We start from the raw sequence: 19,144 nt of genomic DNA on the forward strand, positions 1-19,144 counted from the left end.
ATTCCAGGTTCGGTGGATAATAAAGCAGGAAAGGTTACACTTCAGTTTAGTCTCGCTTTCACTTTGTGTCTGCACAGAGAGTGGCTTTTTGTAGATGTCTGCAGGATTTTGTTTTTGTCAGGATTATGCATGTAGCTTCCTGTCTCTGACCTGTAGATGGTGCTATCATACATATTTCAAAACCCTGATGTGATATGCTGGAGCATAACTGAATTATGTAAAGACGGTCAGAACGTTTCCCTCAAGATATAAGGAAAACATTTGGGTTGACTGATTTGGAAAATTAATACTGATGAAAAGATTGTTATCAAACTGTCATGTAGCCTTTTATAAAGACAGAAAGTCATTACATTCATGATGTGTAGGACGACAGCTTTTAATGGTCAAACACAGACTGATGCACTGACCAACTGTTACAGCCCTGGTCTGAGGCCTGTCAGTCTCCCCCTCCGTCCCCTGTGTTGATTAGTGTCATCACACTCACCTGTGTCTCTCTCATCAGTCTCACTAGCGTCACCTGCTGCGTGTCCCTCTCCTTCACACAGGCCTGGTCGGGTCGTGGTGATTGTGTGACATTTTCAGTGTGGTGGTCATGTTCAGCGGTTCCTGTGTGCCTTGTTCCAAGTTCCTGTTGGTGGTCAGCGTGATGTCGTTCCTGCCTGGCCCTGCTGCCCAGTAAGTGTTTGGTCGTATGTATGTTTGGACATTTATAAATAAACTCTTTGCTCCTGAGTCTTATGAAAGGCAACACCTTGGTTGCCATTCATATGTAACAGATCAGGATTAGGGCTGGCACTGACAGTGAAAGAATACAGTTTTTAATCAAACATAATGATACTTTGTTTATAAAATATATCTAATGTATATATATATATCTAACCCTTCAATTTCTAGACATTTCAGGCAACCCCGTTTGAGTTCCAGGTGACCCCATATGGGGTGGCAACCCTAAGGCTGAAAAACGCTGGTTTAATGTCATTAGATAAAGTATAAAATCAAAGCTATACCCAACCACACAACAAAACAACAGCAAGTTAACAGGTGTGTGTGGTATCATCTAGACTCAAAGTACTGAATGACACCGCTTGTATATTATATTATATTTTATTATTAAATATGTTGTGGTACTGCTTACATGCATGTAGCTGTATGGCACAATATGATTTAATTCTTACAGTACATGGTCACTACTACACACTATAGAATGATATTAATTCTTATTTATTTCTTGTTTTATTTGCTATGATCTGTTAGTACTCCCTTTGCGATCTACTGAGTGGGCACATCTGTAATACGAGATAAACTATTTATTCACCCATTTCTTTTCTCATTGTGTTCACTTGTCTAATTGAAGTTGGCATTTTTTGGAAATCAGATTTAGCTCTCAATGACATCATGTAAAGTTGGCATTTTTTGGAAATCAGATTTCTCAATGACATCATGTTTAATGTTGCTAAAACAATTAGCTCTGCTTCTCTACCAGGTTTACCCAATTTTGTAGCACTGCACACACACACTAGTGTGATTATAATCTCCTCTGTTTAATGAGCACCAGCTTTGTGGGCAACTAAAGCAAACCACATTAAACACCATCTGGTACACTTATATCCACGCTGTATCATTAGCCTCAACAGGACAAGACACAAATGGTTACGTGACAGTTATTTATTTGTCCTGCCACTTTCAATCCACACTCTACTGAATACCAGTTAGAGATGCTGTCACGTCTGGAGCCCACCACTAATGCATGGCCATGTAATTACAATATGTTGAGCAACTAAAGTCAATGCTTGCATTAAGCGGTTGTCAAGAATTATTAGAGAAAATTAAATGTAACTTACAATTAAGAATGTCAGATGAGTTTTCTTAGCCAATTCAACACCACCATTTTAAGGGCTCAAAATTTTACCAAAGTCAAATTCCAGGACCATAAAGTTTTGCCTTTAGCACACCACAACTATCTTGCCGAATAGCCACAGACATTACATTTTGTGTTAGCCTTTAGCACACCACAACTATCTTGCCAAATAGCCACAGACATTACATTTTGTCATCTTTTTTGCTCTTTATTGAACAACTTTCACTGTGAGCAATGCTTATATTTTCAGGCTTACTTTTGGTCAGGTAAGATAATCCGTTTTTGAGGCGTTACAAAAATACTACTGTACATTCAAACGCAAACATATTTTGCTATCAATTTTGAAAACAACATTCGCATTTAAGCACAGGTATGACCCAAAACACGATAAACATGGTATAATAAAATGTATCTACCGTATTGAGTCGAATATAAGCGAGGTTTTTACGTTGAAAATACAGTGATCCCTTGCTATAACGCGGTTTACTTTTCACGGTTTCGCTACTTCACGGATTTGCATCGTGCATTGTGTTCTGCATTCTGATTGGCTAAAAAGTCACTCCGCTTCTTCTCTACCTGTGCGCCAATAACGTTGCGGTTTAATATGTACACGTACGTAAAACAGCTTGCCAAATTGACATTACGTACGTGCAAATTCTCTTGCAATTTCGAGTTTATCAAACCCCATAATGTCGACAAAACGCTCTGGACCGGCAAAAGTACCTGCGGTAGGGACCAAAAGGCAGCGGAAGATGCTGTCTATCGGCGATAAAGGAGAACTATTGGACATGCTAAATGAAGGTAAAAGCTATGCGGCTGTAGGTCGGCATTATGGAATTAATGAGTCTTCCGTTCGTTCCATAAAGAAGGAAGAAAAAAACATAAGGAAGACAGCAGCAATAAGTTTTAATAAGGATTCAAAAAGGGTTGCAACTGCCCGCAACAAGACCAGGTAATTTGTATTTTTTTCATAATCATTTTTAATTTTCTCCCGTTCACGGTGGGCGGTGCTAATCTCCGCAATTTGAAGCCTTCTGTTCACGTTGATGATTAAAATTATTATTTGACAGTACATTACAGAAGTTATTTGTTGAAACGTTTCTAAAGTACTTTTATTTTACTTTATTTGTGAAACAAATGGTTGAGACTGTAAAATGGTTTGTTCGTTCTTTCTCTTCTTTTTCTGAGTATTTAATTGTAAAAAAACCCAAAGATTTCTACTTCACGGATTTTGCCTATCACGGGTTCTTTTTGGAACGTAACCCCCGCGAAAAACAAGGGTTTACTGTACATTGGATTCGTCTGAAAACCGAGTTATAATACGTGCTAATTGTTGGCTAGGGTCGTTACATGACTGCATCAACAGAGGGCGCCAGAGATTCGTAAAGGCAGTGACCTCATTGTGGCTGAGGTTATCTGTCAATCAGAGCAGAGAAGTTCTGACAGTTTGCTTCGGAAAAATGCTTCATGACAGTGGTATTTTTTTGCGCCTTTCAAATTCAGTATTTGTATTTTCTGTTTCTTTGCTTTTCCCCGTCAAACTGCTAGACAAATTAATCTCACTGTTATGGTAATGAATAAGCAGTATTAATTCTAAATTGCAAAATGTGTGTGTTCTTTTTCATTTAAGTATTGAATTAAAATACAAATCTTAATTATTGTATTCATAGCCAAAATGGAAGCTGTGTAATTATTATTTCAATGACCTTCTCAGAGTTTCCATAAAAATAGTTTAATCAAAGTAACATTTTGTTATCAGTGTATTTGTCTGAAGACTAGTCTTGAAAAAAGGGGATGAAAATCAGCGTCCTTCTAAATTTTGGTAAAATTGTATCGGTTACATTGTTGGCTGAGAATGTGGTTAGGGTTACATCTACATGTAATTATTCAAATTGGCCACAGGAGGGCAGTATTCTCCCATAGTGTTCAACAGCAGACGAGAAAGTCTGAGAAGGTGCTGGAGCTTCGAAAGCAGTTAAGCTCAGTGGCAGCCAAGACAGCAGTGACACGATTACTGCCAGAATAGTAACAGGCTAATGTGACACTAAACAAAGAAAAAGACATGATAGGACAAGTTGGAAAAGAATAGGACAGGAAAGTCAGGACAGGACAGGATAGGAGAGCTGAGGACGTGATGTGACAGCATTAGACAGGACAGACCAGAATTTGACATCATGTATGACAAAACATAGAACAAGAAAATGTCAGATTAAAACGAATAGAGTAGAACAGGAAACTGTCATTCTTTTATCTTAAGGTTTAGAATAGGGCACGACTGCACAGAATACAGTTAAACATAAGGAAAAACAGCACTGGAAAGGACCAGGTGGGTACGAGCTAGGCTAGGCTAGGATAGCACAAGATAGTGTGGGTAGTGCTAGTATAGGTTAGGGTTAGGATAGGGTAGGAGAGGCTATGCTAGGGTAAGATAGGATTGGCTACGCTAGAGTAAAGTAGGATTAGCAAGGCAAGGCTAGTCTATGCTAGGCTAGGATAAGATAGAGTGGGTAGTGCTAGTATAGGTTAGGCTAGGATAGGATAGGGTACGCTAGGGTGAAGTAGGATTGGTGAGGCTAGGCTAGTCTATGCTAGGCTAGGTTATGATAGGATAAGATTAGAAGGGAGTACATGGACAAAGCAGGACAGTTTAGGACAAAAAAAAAGACATGATGGTGTAAAGGATGGTATAGTGGACAAGACAGGATAAATTAGGTACAGTTGAGTGGGTTATGATGTCTATGAAGGTTCTCAGTTATCCAGGTCATGGTCAAGTTTGAAAGTTCTGTTGGGCAACTGGACGTGAATTTTCTAAAAGAAGACGTTTCACCTCTCATCCAAGAGGCTTCTTCAGTTAAGTTCTTCTTCTTCATGTATGACTTCAACACTGTAGTTCTCTGTAGTTTATAATACAAGTCACACAGCAGTACAGAATGGTTGTTGATGAGCAGAATAAAATGCTGATCTCATGCCGTGTTGGTTTTAGTGTCAATTTGATCAAACCTTACGACACATGTTCCTCCTCGGGGAGTCATTTGGTTTCGCTGGCCTTTTCATTTCTTTTCTGAAGTGTTTTTCATCCATGTGTGAGTGTTAATGAAATGGGATGATGAAAATTTAAGACATAAGAAGAACGTCTTACCCTAAACATTTATTACATCCAGAGACTCTGAGGCATAAACAGGAAACGTGGTGGTTTAATTAGAACACCAGTGACACTTAGTTACTAATTTAGAGGCCTCTTTCATGAGGATGTCTTTACTTCAGAGAACCCCCACATTACATAGGCTTGCAGTTTCAGAAATAGTAGTGGTAGTACAAGTGCAGTTTATAATTCTTCAGACTTTTTAAAATGTTATTAGCATTCTTGTTAACATGAAGTTAACATGTGAAATTTGTTTTACATCATACATTGGAATGGATCAAGACTTTCTTTCAAGATATGGTGATGTAGCCACAGGGAACCCCTGTATATAGTTTGACAACTATGGACTAGTCTAAGCTGTTAGCGTATTAGACAATAAGAGTTTAATTACCCTGCAGGTGAATCAACCTTTAATGGTCATCCTTATTGACAGCCAACGGCACCTTCTCACTCTTAAAGCCTTAATCCACTGAACAGAAAACTTATTTAAGTCAGTTCTGACTCAACACAAAAAAGAGTCTTTCTTTCTGTTAATTAAGACCAGGAGACCATTTCTAACGTTCAAGGTTTAGACACACAGAAGTAAATGGTCTAATGACTGAGATTAGACAGAAGCTGATCAAATCTCACAGCAACAAACCTTCCTGGCTTCCTGTTAAGATGAAGAAGAGAGATAGATGACAGTGCTGCAGCAAGGAATCCTGGGTTTTCACTCCTGTCATGCACACTAGCAGCAGCAAGGAATCCTGGGTTTTCACTCCCGTCATGCACACTAGCACTCAGCCTCAATCCTTACACCTGTTTCCCTGTGTGTGTGTGTCTCTACCTCACACTCACATGTGTCGTACTTTACCTGTCCTTGTATTTTGACAAACCTGCCTTGTTGGATTTAGGTTGGTCCCTGTTTGTGATTGGCTTTTCTGGGTTGTTCTACTGAAAAAGTGAGAGAGAGAGAGATAGGCAAAGCCAACAATACTGTATGTAAATATTTAATCAAATTTTAGCAAATAATGTATTGCAAAAATTAAAGCCCCAAAATAAAAATAAAATAAAACATATCATATAATGGTGAGAAACGTTATAGGTCCTGCAGTTCTTTTCTGCTAATCTACTTCCTCGGGGTGTACAGTACTTTCTTCCTATTTGTGCAGGAGCCCAGCATATTTAAACATATCCACTCGTAATCGTGTTGAGTAATTTCTACTCAGTGCACGTTTGCCTTTGCTCCTGTGAGATTGAAAAACTGCGTCCCACTTTAACGTGCAGCGGTGTGGCAGTCATTAATCTGAAGACAGCCAACATGTCTGACTCTTTGGCAGCATCTCAAATTAATCAACAGTAAATCCAATTGTATTTGTATATTTGAATGAGTCCAAACATATCCTTTGACAAAACCTGTCTCCTCTGCTCTTTCATTCATCTCTTTAGAGAGAAAATATCAAACTCTGCTGCTATGAATACTGAGTGTTAATCCACCACCACCACAGCCGCTGACACACTCATTACCACCTGTTTGATTTCCAAACATTGCCTCCACAGTCACAGCTGAGATCGGCCTCGGCTTTGTCAATCAGCACAGCAGTTTCTTCATTTCACCTGTGCTTCTGACTTATTCCCCCAACACATCCATGTGAATGCATAAATAACCCTGGTAACTCGTGCTTCTGTTGCTGGCAGAAATGAAAAAAAAATGTTTCTAGAAATGAAATGAAGGCTGCTTTTCTTTCCTTTGAGTTCCACTTCTTAACACTTTCCCTTCATCGTATACCTGTTAAATACTACTACGATATCCTCTGTGTATTGCCACTACCTTTCCTGACTTTTTCGTTTGTTTTTCTCTCACTGACCTTTTTTTCCCTCTTGTCAGGTGCCAGGTCTTTTTTCTGGTCCAGTTTCTTTGTTCTCTCTTTCAGTAGAATATAAAGTAGTAATGTCTTATAACATTTAAAAAATAAGGTATAACTAACGTTCTGCAGTTTGGTCATTCCAAACCATAACCATTAATAACATGCAAATACATAAACAACATGTGCACAATATTATTTTTGATTTTGATTTTAAGGATTGGCCTCATATACCACTGGTGTCTATACTTATATACTAACTCAAGCACATAGTTAGTGTACTTCATCCACCACTGTCAATTTCAGAGTCATATTTATCCTCCATTACATTAGGATCAAAATGATCAAAAAGTCCATTTTCAGTTTTGAGGTTATGTTTGGAAAGACGTATCCATGTTTCCCAAATTGTCATTTGCAACAAAGGTCAAGACCACCACATTATCCTGACAACCATTAACACCTGGTCCTTATCTTATATATCTGTAGTCTGACCATGTCAATCAAAACAAGTTTTTTATTAAGGCAACATGTCTATTTTAGGAATGTAGAAATCCATAACGTACACATGATAAAGAAATCCTATACCTGCAATATTTTTAAAAATATCATGTGATTTCTGAGCAGGACATGGTGATAGAATGACCCTCATCTGTGGACCCAAAGACAGACGGACAGACAGAACAGAACTCACCTTGTTCCAGAGTGTTAGAAAACAGCAGATTCTGGATTCCAGGTGATGGGGATTGACTTGATGTGAGACTTTTCAACAATCTACAATAATGACCTTTTCTCAGAAGGTAACACATTTCAGCTAATAACCTGTCCCAGGTGAAAATGGACAATCTTTTGGCAGAAATACAAAGTGTTACCTAGCAACCGCCCCCCCTGCTGTCCCCACCAACACAGTAGTATCAATAGTCAGCCTGAAGGCATCTCTGTAGATGACCCTGCCTCCCTATCAAAGACCGGCTTCAGCTCAGTTCCACGGGCCCTGTGACTCCCTCCCGATTTGGCAGACAACAGGCTCATTCTCTGTACCTCCACTGCTGACCTCATTGTCTCTTTGTGAAGAGAAAATCCACAGTTGCATTCTGTTAAATGGCAAACGGTGCATCAGCTGTGAGCAGGACACACTGTTCCATCCGTAGCCGGGGTCTACAGATGAGCAGGGACTCTGACACTACGATAGGACTGGACACCAGGAGAAAATGGTAAGAAAGAAAGGCACTAAAAAGTCTCCATAGAGTGTGTGTCAAATATACATTGTTAGCTTATTTTGCAGCGTTGTATAACTGATCTTTACACATGTAAAATTCTATTCAGAGCTGATATACTTGATATCATTTTTAATTATGAACGTCCAATTACCCTTACTGTACTGCAATGTTTTAAAAGTTTACTGAACGGTTTTATAGTTAAACCACAGTTAAACGTGTAGCTACACTGATGTGAGCAGATGGTAGAATATCTATTTAAATCTGCTGCTGTAATTGCATGAAACAAGTCTGCTTTCACATTACTGGGATATATTATATTTTTCATGGTACTTTTATAATGTTGCTCACAGAAACAGATGCAAGCAACACTGACACTCTAGAGAAATAAAAGCTTCCTGAAGACGAAGAGTCCACGCCAAAATATAACACTGAGAAAAAAAATACTTTCATTGAGACTACTCATTTGACTTTTTTTTGTCTTTCTTAGGTTTTTTTTTAGCTATATTTTACACCTTTTTTTGTCTTTCTTAGGTTTTTTTTTTTTAGCTATATTTTACACTTTACTGCAATTGGTGTCTCACCCAAGATCAAGGCGCTTGGGTGAGATGAAACCTTCTCAAGTTTAGGCAAATAACATAGTGTATGTATCAACTGTATGTTAGAGCAACAATAAGGATGACTGCTGAAATGTCCTTCTGTCCATGTGTTACATTTTTGATTGGATTTATTTCACAAATGAATTGATGTTGTGGTGTGTAAATACCCACAGCCTAAGAACATACACAGATTTCTTTTAACTTTTGGAGACCATAAAATCCATAAAAATCAGCATACCAACTCAAAGCTTTGTGTGACCTGTGCGTTTGATAACTTTTTGTTTCCGTTCTCCACGTGTCGACTGTACAGGCGCTGGTCCCTCCCCAAGGCTATAGTTCATATAGCGAAAACTCACTGATTTAAAACATTTATGACTTAAAAACATAAAAAGTAATATGTTTTTTGGAAAATACATTTTTTTAAAAGTATATTGTCATAGTAAAAATATATTATTATAAATATAATATATTTGTTTTCTGCTGTACCTTTCTTCATATATTGCTATGCATTGCTATTTTATGTATTATATGGCAATAATCAAGGTAATACTACCAACTCTTCTCAGCTCTCTCATATCCACTGTGTACCTGTGTTGAATTATCACTGTATATCCAAAGGAAGTAATTATATACACACCATGTTGTATTTAAAAAGGCCTTATATCCATTGCGTACCTACAGTAAACCCTTCAAAAACACGGTTACAGACTGTCATTCAGAGTGACAGCCCTTCAAAGCCAGCAGAGCAGATGTGTTTCTTTCTTTCCGTCTCCACAGGTGGCTGAATCTATTTTTATACTCTCTATGGCTAAACTTACTAGCAGATGAATTGTGTAGTGTGACCTGAGCTTAACAAAAGCTCCCAGTGCAGGGCTTCAGCAGCTCCATTATGCACCGCCCTCTCTGAGGATATGTGAGACAGCACAGAGCACACCTGTACGTAGCCTCAGCACTGTTCCTATGCATTCATCAGTGACAGCTCACGTCAGGCACTGACACTGGTTCTAATTCTACATGACTGACGCAAAGGTCTCCGAAAACAGATGGTCAGTCGGTCATATCTGTTGGCAAGTTTCTTCAGCTTCCATTACCGTGGTCCATGTGTAGTTGGACAGTTGTTTTTTTTTTTTTGCGTCGTCTCACATCATGTTTCACAGGAGTTTACGAATAAGGTCTACTGACTTGGGTTGCAAACGTTTGTGACTTTTAAAATATGGGTCCCCAGAAAAAAAGTTTGGGAAACACTGGTCTAAACCACCAGTGTGTGTGTGGTTCTAGAAATGAAGTCTTTTGCTATTAGACAGCAGAGCCCCATAATCTTAGATGAAATACATCTTTATACATCATCATCATCGTCTTTAATAACTGTTAATTGCAGTTTGAATACTTTGACTTTGTTTCAAACTACTCTCATGGTCTAACATGGCTGCCGTGTCATTACAGAGTCTTGATGGAGATTCATTATCGGTGATCGAGAACCCTGTAGTGGTCAGTCAGCAGTCTCACTCAGAGACCCAAACAGCAGCAGTTGCAGAGACCAAAAGTGTACCGGCCTGGTTAAAAGGAATCTATTCCATAAATCAAGGTAAACTCCACAGCAACACATGGTTCGAGTTTCTACTCAGAATAAAACAGCAAAACTGTTGTGTAGTCTAAAAGAGCTGCACTGTTGTAGAAGTTCTTTCTTATAAAAGTCCCATCTTGGATTTACTCGTCACCTTTTGCAAGTTTGCGTCTGTCCCTATCTCTGGGCTGTGGGCCAACAGGTTACATTTATATGCACCAAATGACATTTAATAAGTCTCCTCAGCTCATATCTGGGATCAGCAGTTATTAACTTCAGTCTTAACTGTTGCTGTAGCTCACAGGCTGCTGAGGCTGCTGGCAGCGTTGTGTGCACTCGGGCTCCTGGGAGGTGTAGCTGTAGGCGTCTGGTTTCTAGGTGAGTCACTCTCCATGCAAGTACAGCTGCTGAAAACTGTCAAATTCAGTGACAGCAGCTCCAGCTCAAGCACAGAGTACAATTTAAAACTTAGTTATTGAAATCCACAAAAGTGTAATGTGTAAAAATATAAAGAATTATTTTTAGGACTGACATCATTTTCTGGCCATTTAATTGGCCGCTCAACGAGTGGTTGTTCCACACACAGCCCAAACACTGATCGTCAACCAGAAAGAAATATTTGATTGTTCCTCAAAGGTCAAGCATGAAAGAATATTGAGATGAAAAGGTGATGCCGTTAATAAGGACTCCTTCTCGCCAAAAAAGCCCCCTTCCCCCCCCCCCCCCCCCCCCCCCCCCCCCAACTCCTACCTCTGTTTTCACACAGCAGTTGGCTATTTTTATATGGCACCACAACCCACAGGAAATTGATTTAAACTGCTGCAATTCATAAACACATATGAAGGTAGCTGGCCCATAAAGGTTGTGCACATGTAAATGAGCTATTAAAATATGTCAACTTGCATTTCCCCATCACTTTGGCACCAGGATATTCACCTCCGACCAAACCTGACTGCTGCTAAGTTAAAATTTGAATAAATACAAACCAGGAACAGATTTGTACTCAAATCCATAGCCAGTCATAAAAATCTGTTTGTTGGGTGTTACAATGATTATGACTTGATGATTTTTTATCACATCAATTTACATATAACAACGTTCATTTACTTCTCTGCTTTAACCTGGTTCTGTATCTACGCTGACAATTAAAACCCTGACAACTGTATCTGCGGACCTGCTGTGCGACAGTGAAGCTTCTGTTGAGGCCGTCTTCCTCTCAGAGTGCAGTGGGACTTGACGACACAAAGGAAACGTCCTTCTGCAATGTCACAGAAGACATTTCCATCTCTGACTCCCGCAAAGGTCTGTGTTTTTTTACATTTATGTTCTAGTCATTTTCTTTCATTTTTGTTGTTTGGTATAGTTTTTTAACCTGATATTTTTGTCAGTCAACAAAGCAAAGAATTATTTGCCAAACAGAATGGTTTATACTACTAGTTTAACCACGTACACCTACAGCCAAGTCACCAGGAGGATGGTGTGTAAATGAGTGTAGAACCTTCAGAAGTCTCTGGTTGAAAAACAACTGTTAAGCCGACTGGGCACAAAGCATTTCAAATATTTCAAAACACTTTTAAAGGATATTCATAGGTAGTTTGCCAATTGGATATCAGTGTCAGCAGATACTCCAAGATGCTGTATTGGTATTGGTAAAAATAAGTGCTCCACTCAAGATGTTCAAGTGATTGTCAGTTGAACAGCCATATAATTACCAGTTACAATTACCAGCAGCTGCCTCTGGTTCACTCATAGATAACATCCATCGACTGACACTAAACATCACACACAATGCTGTGTTTGCATTGAAAATAATCATTACCAACTCACAGGAAGGGACTTGTTCATTACTGCCAACTGAGAGCTTATCTCTGAAGGGATTTTCAATCAATTACCTTCAGTGTTTTACAGAATTAGCCCAGAGAACTCCCTCCTGGAGATCCAGCTGGGGAGGCTGTCCACCTGGCTGCCAGTGTGCTACGAGAGGTGGAACTCCTCGCTGGGAACGCTGGTCTGTCGACAGCTGGGTTACTGGAGGTTTGTTCATCACACTGAACCATGTGAAACGACCGCTACTCTCTTAAAGTCATTGTTTATTCTTTGTATAGTTGTTTAATCCCAGTTTTTCAACACCAAGTCTGTCTTATTTTGCATATTTTCGCCCACCAGACTGACCAAAGAAAAGGGAGTCAATCTAACAGATATCAGGCCAAACTACACGAATGGCTTCATACAAATCACCTCTGAAAACAGGAGTAGGCTGGAAAACATATGGCAACACAGGTGAAGTGAGCGATGGATATGAAGAGAAAATGGAGCCTTTCAACCCACCGTCAAAAGTAATCTTTAACTTTTGCTTTTTAGGGAGAACTGCATCACCAGAAAGGTCATCGCTCTGCAGTGTTTTGGTAAGAAAACACAACTTATGATTCCCAAGCAAAACACATTAGTCACTTTAACTCTTAATGTCGTAGCTCATAGGTTGCTCTGTCGTCCAGATTGTTCATTTATAATTATGCATTTGGCAGATGCTTCATCCAAAGTTTCTTACAAGAGGAGGATTAACAATCAAGCTTCTTATTGTGGCTGCGGCTACCAGTTAGCCTTGAAATATTTATGGACCACTGTCAACACAAACTACAGGGGTCACACTTTTCAACCTAGTGTAGACCAACCTGCACTAGGTCTTACATAAGAATACATATAGATATATACACAAATACATATTTAAAGTTAATCAAAGTTTCCTGAAGATGGTTGAGTGAACATAACTATCTGATGCATGTAATCAGTACCAGTGATGAGGAAGAGTCACACTATGTATGTCACATTTGAATGTTTCCTAAAACTACATTAGAACCTTCTAGATTTGTTCAGTATTCACAGAATTTGACTTGCCTAGAGAAATGTAACACTTGATCATAACCTCTGTCAATCCTTCTGATAACTGAATGGATCCCTGTCTAGACTGTGGAACGAGAGCAAAGTTGCCCCGGATAATCGGGGGGGTGGAGGCAGTGCTGGGCAGGTGGCCGTGGCAGGTCAGCCTGTACTACAGCAACCGTCACACCTGCGGCGGCTCCATCATCACGAGCCAATGGGTCGTCACAGCTGCCCACTGTGTGCACAAGTAAGACTTGAACACATATTTAGGTCAGAGCGTTGCCCTACACCGAACACAAGAGACAGTTGTTTGTCTCCGCTTCTCAAATGTCAGCTACAGGCTTCCCCAGGTGTCCAGCTGGGTGGTCTACGCAGGGATCGTAACACGAAGCTCGGCAAAAGCAACTCAGTACGCAGGACATGCTGTGGAGAAGATCATCTACAACAAGGACTACAACCACAGGAGCCATGACAGCGACATAGCATTGATGAAGTTGAGGACACCGCTAAATTTCTCTGGTCAGTTGGAAGTAACCTTAAATATTAAACTTTAAACATAACTACAGCCTCTCTTTCCAGTTCATCTCATCCAATCCTCCTGAGTCTTGTTAAATTGTTTGTCTTCACCAATCAGAAATGAAAAAAAGAAAAAGGAATACTTTTACCTTTGGAAAAAAAGAGATTGATCTGGTATGTCTGGACAGAATAATAAAAGTTTGAAAAAGAAAGAAATCAATGTCACAACATCTGTATGCAAACAACTCATAGTCATGATTTCACGCCTCCATACCTTCAGCTGACCCCCCCCCCCCAGAGGTACCCACCTCACTGCATCTAAACCACTCACAGCCTGACCACTGAGCCTTGTTGTTCTGACCTTTAATGCTAGACTTTGCCGACCGTTGTCTCTTGATTAATTGTTTCCTGCCTTTCCCTCGCTTTGAGTTACACTGCAGTTAATAAAGTCGGCCTTCAATCCCCAACTACCAGGCTTTGTCTGAGTCCACTACAGCAGCGGCCAGTGCGTTTCCACAGACATCCGTGTATTCTGCATGTCTACTCATTCTCTTGTGTTTATTGGGGAGATTTTCTTCTCCCAAAACATTATTTCATTACAAGACACAAAAAAGTTAAATATGACAACGAAAAAAATAGATTTTGGTCTTTTTTTTCTTCTAGATACGATTCGACCTGTGTGCTTGCCTCAGTACAACCAGAATCTTCCAGGAGGAACTCAGTGCTGGATCTCTGGATGGGGATACACTCAGCCTGACGCTGGTACGATGCTACTGCAGCACTCCAACCACAATTTACAAAACCAGTTAAAGGCATCACGTTTGTTTTCCCTCTCAGTTCAATCCCCAGACACACTGAAGGAGGCGCCAGTTCCCATTATTAGCCCAAAGACATGTAACAGCTCCTGCATGTATAACGGTGGGATCACCCCAAGGATGCTTTGTGCTGGATACACAGAGGGAAAGGTGGATGCATGTCAGGTCAGAAATGTGTTAAACATCCCATTTGGAGCAGGTGTGTGGTATTGCATAACGGACTGATGATTATATGCTTTTTTTTGTTTAAATGAGACAACTTTTTTTCTTGTTTCACAGATTTTTCTAGGCATTGAGCTCATTTGTAATCCTACAACACTGAGATTTAAATTCTATATACTAAAGTACAACATTGCATCTGCTGGCTGAAACAGTTACTAATGAAGCCAAAATATCAATCGAATAGTGTTCCTCATCTGCAATGACGTGTTTGTCTGATAAACAGCATCTATGTCTGCACCACTAGGGGGACAGTGGGGGACCTCTGGTTTGCCAGGATGAAAATGTATGGAGGCTGGTTGGTGTTGTCAGCTGGGGTACAGGATGTGCAGAACCCAACCATCCAGGGGTTTACTCCAAAGTAGCTGAGTTCTTGGGCTGGATCTACGAAATGATTGAGGTAAAATGAATGTAAAATATGGACTTTGGTAAAAAATAAACACGTTTCTGCAGCTCTGAACTACCAGTTTCTTTTGGTCACATTATATGTTTTATGAGCCAATCGATTATGAGTCTACATGAGACGTTGACACATGTTGTGTGTCTATAACATCTGTCCACTCGATAGACAGCAATGTTTTTTTATGGACTTTTTTGATTGATTTCTGGATACGCCTTGACTAAAACTGTCACATTTCTTTGATTTACATTAGCAGTTTCAAACTTTATGTAGATGATGTTCAGATGTTGATCTATAGTTGTCCTGAGTTTATTTTTACTTTTTACTTTTTGTATTAACCAAATAAATATTTTTGATTAACAGAGCTTTGTTCATTAACAAGACCTGTTTTACAAACACTCCTAACCTATTATTATGCTTCTATTTCAAGCAAAAAAAAAAAAAAAAAGATTATTAAATATTTCAGCTTGTAAGGTGAACTAGAGACTAATAATAACCTTCTCTCTGCAGAACTACTGAGGAGACTACTATAAAAACAACAAAGAGCTGCTGATTTCATTGCCTGAGCCGCTGGGAAATTATTGGTTATTTTATCTCATTTAAGTGTTGACTATTCTGTGATGTACACAACTGAGTGGAAATACACAAATGTATCTGTCATTATACTGTATATTTTAATGTTATAACCATGTCCCATTACTATGTTCTTGCTTGATTTAAAAAAACATCCAAAAATCTATTTAACACCAGCACATCTGCTGGTCCTATGTCAAAAAATATACATATAAATTTGTTTCATGGTCCAAAACTATTCTGGATTGCAAGGAGTTCTGTATGAATGCACTTTAAAATATGCAATTCAATTGAAATTTCTGAGGGAGAACGGTTTTTTCTTTGGGGCAAAAAACAAAACAAAACTGGTAGGTATCCTCATATGACGTCAGTAAATCCAACTGCCATAACACACCATGGGTTGCATTGTCAGAGTTAGGCAATGTGGTTTAGGCAAAGGTTATCTCATAGTATTAGCAATAGTAGCAACAGAAAGATAAAAGACAAAAGACTAAAAAATAAAAAATAAAAATAAAATTGATGTAAATCATGACACATTAACAGAATTTTCCAGAACTTTATGTAGTTCTTAAATTCGCCGTTAGATGTCTCCGTAGCCTGGTTTCCATAGTAACTCTAAACATTCCGCAAAGCTAATGTGTTTGTGTATCGCTCAGTTTTAGGCGAATTACTATTAGCAGTATTTCTTTTTCTGAGAATGACCTCTTCCGGTGCAGCGGGTGGCGTCCTACAGCAGGTCAACCAGCTGTGGTCCATGTTGGATAACCTGTGTGAAAACGACCCTAAGGCCTACAGCAGGTTCATCCACAGACAGGTGGAGGAGGCGGTAGCTGCTAATGCTCCCCCGCAGCTTTACTCCTGCATTAGCACATGGTTGTTGGTAAGTAACCACGACGTTGAAAAACATTACTATTGGACTGTTCTCAGAGCCCCGTGTTTACAGTGGTTGTACGACGACATTTTGCTAAGTTTAGTTGTTTTTTAAATTTTAAAAGCGACATTCACAAAACTTTAAACGGAGAAGTAAACTAAACGGAATAGTAGCAAAAGTAACTGTTGACATAGGCTGCGTCTCCTCTCTTTCGAATCAGCGACGTTTAAGTTGAAACTGTTTGTTTTTAGATTTAAAAAGAACGCTTGGTTTAACACAAATCACCCAGTTTTTACTTAGTATTTAGTATTGTATGTATTACTGTACGTCACGTTAAATCAAGGAAAAGCACACATTTTGCTGGCATTTGTAACATTTACTAAAAGAAACACTCATGCAGTACTAAGCCTTTGAATGGTCCTCATAAATAATGTATGAACAAATTTATAAACATATGTCACATCTGTCTAACTCGAATCACATATTTCCTTCTCTGCATCTGTGTCCACTACAGGAGCCTGAGAAAAGATTGTTGTACATCAATATCTGCAGCTGGAAACGTGTCCCTGCTCCTGAGGAGCCCAAACAGCCTGTACCTTTATATGCTGGAAAACTGGAAACAGAGACAGAGCACAGTCAGGGTAAAGAAAGGCTCAAGACCCTGCTGCCTCAGAGGGTGCTTACATTTGAAGTTTAGAGCTAATATCACTGCAGTTAGTGTAGAATCCCTCTGCAGAAACATGTCATACTGGCAAAACAAGTTAATTTCCTACCACAAAGGATAAAGGACTGACCTGACGGGGACCAGATTGTATAATTGTTGCACTGCTAAGAACCAACCACAGCTTAAGCAGAAATGCTGTTACTGTTATGTAGAGGTATATATAAAGTTGTGAGTGTCTCCCCCACAGGCTCATTTTCTGTTGTGGACATCGCCTTCAACCCTGGGGTGCTTGAGGAAAACAAGGACGATAAATCAGCTGTGTATCTGCTGGCCCTGAGGTTTGTGCAGCAGCACCATGGCTTGAAATTATCGGAGCAGTACAGCGTCATCAGCTACAGCCCACGAAGCAGCCAGACTCACTTACACCGACGTCTTGGGTTTCAGCAGCGAACAGTCACACCTGAACAACCAAGTAAAGGTAGAGCACTTCAGATCAACTGCTACAGGTGTCATATTCCTCTGACATCATCTTGACTGTTTTACAGCAAACATACAGTAACACACAGGTATAGTTAAAGAGGTGAAAGTGTGTTGTTTTTTTTCATCTGTTAAAGTCCAACTGTGCTTGAAAATGTCCTTTGTGTTAAAGATCAAATGCAAAGACTGAATTGTATTTAAGTCTCAATTTTAGCACAATAGTTCGCCAGATTTAAATCAAGACCTTTGGGCTGTTGTGCCATCATTTATTTCTAAAGATTAACGCAGCATGTAGACCAGGGGCGCCCAATAAGTAGATTGTAATCTACCAGTAAAATGGCAGAGGGGTTGGTAGATTATTAGCTACTGAACTGTGTACATATGTAACTCCACAGTGTAAGAATTATTCATGCATTTAATAAATATTTCCATCAGCAATGTACCTAATCTTCCAGTTAACTGTTGCTTAAAGTCATACCAAGAAACAAAAAACTAATTTATACACACAGTTTTCGATTTTTAAACAAAGGTGTTTTTTTTTCTGACAGACAGTGAAACCCCAAGCGATCTCCTGCGGCAGATTGAAACCCATCGCTCTGAGCAACAGAATGAAAATCTGGAAGCTCATATTATGACTCTACCAAAAGAACAGACGGAGAAGAAAAAAAACTTCATCCAGGTCATCTCCACCACCTTCCAGGAGCCTGTGAGACCCCAGCACCAGCTGGAGGTGAAAACTGACGCAGCAGGAGTGGCACGCAGTGTGGAGCTGACAGTAGAGCTGCCCAAGGTTGGATCCATGTCAGAGTGCCAGCTGACAATTTCCAAGGTGGGTGCTCGATAAAAATCTGTATAAATCCATGACAATTCGCATTGATTGAAATAAAAAATGAATAAAGGTGTAAGGAATAGGCAGTGTTATCTCAAAAAGATACTGGTCATACCATGACACTACATACTCTAGTACAGTAGGTGGCGGTATGCGCCTAAAAACGTTGGTTGTGACCCACTATTAAACCAATATGTCAGGTCTCTATTTAGCCTAAGTGACAGTCGGGTGTTCAAACAGAACGTGAGAAGAACTTCTTCTACAGACACAGTGTTTCACAGTGTTTCTGTAAAGGAAGGAACTCTTTCCAGTTAATTTTTAACAATATTTTCTGTTGTTTAATATATTGACACTCAGGTAAACAAGACCAGACCAGTTTTAATTTTAATAGGAGGAGGTAAATGGTGATGTGCAGTGTTTCTGCAAAGAAACTTGAATGTTGTGTATTCTGTTCTGCAGCTTATATCTGTATAAAGTACTAAGAGTAACCGATGCTGTTGTGTTTTGGTGCATAGTTGGTTATCATAAAAAATGCATAACAACAGCCTTCCTGTCATCAGTGAGATCAGGTACTGATTGTTTTTTTTCTCCTGCAGGATGACATCTTGCTGGAGGTGGAGGATGTTTATCATTTACTTGTTGAGTTTCCAAAACCAGTAAATGAGGACACTGCAGCTGC

At 39.5% G+C, this 19,144-nt stretch overlaps 2 protein-coding genes across 2 annotated transcripts in view; both read left to right on the forward strand.

Moving 5' to 3' along the window:
* Window positions 1-61: 61 nt before the first annotated feature.
* tmprss5 (transmembrane serine protease 5) lies at window positions 62-15,711 on the forward strand. Its single transcript, XM_008309499.3, has 14 exons — window positions 62-675; window positions 7,469-8,055; window positions 10,101-10,242; window positions 10,519-10,599; window positions 11,410-11,523; window positions 12,120-12,255; window positions 12,388-12,501; window positions 12,583-12,626; window positions 13,186-13,348; window positions 13,436-13,620; window positions 14,281-14,379; window positions 14,455-14,597; window positions 14,899-15,051; window positions 15,562-15,711. Exons 2-14 carry the CDS (start codon window positions 8,053-8,055, stop codon window positions 15,568-15,570), a joined length of 1,386 nt encoding a protein of 461 aa, XP_008307721.1. The 5' UTR covers window positions 62-675; window positions 7,469-8,052; the 3' UTR covers window positions 15,571-15,711.
* A 142-nt stretch (window positions 15,712-15,853) lies between these two features.
* The window catches only part of pih1d2 (PIH1 domain containing 2), a 5,330-nt gene continuing 2,039 nt past the window's right edge, over window positions 15,854-19,144 (forward strand). The window contains exons 1-5 of the mRNA XM_008309509.3: window positions 15,854-16,504; window positions 17,010-17,136; window positions 17,407-17,637; window positions 18,185-18,465; window positions 19,062-19,142. Coding sequence (XP_008307731.1) covers window positions 16,322-16,504; window positions 17,010-17,136; window positions 17,407-17,637; window positions 18,185-18,465; window positions 19,062-19,142 — 903 coding nt within the window. The 5' untranslated portion in view covers window positions 15,854-16,321. The remainder of the gene's footprint in view (window positions 16,505-17,009; window positions 17,137-17,406; window positions 17,638-18,184; window positions 18,466-19,061; window positions 19,143-19,144) is intronic.

This window comes from Cynoglossus semilaevis, chromosome 4 (genome assembly GCF_000523025.1).
Source record: "Cynoglossus semilaevis isolate Cse_v1.0 chromosome 4, Cse_v1.0, whole genome shotgun sequence".
NCBI lineage: Eukaryota > Metazoa > Chordata > Actinopteri > Pleuronectiformes > Cynoglossidae > Cynoglossus > Cynoglossus semilaevis.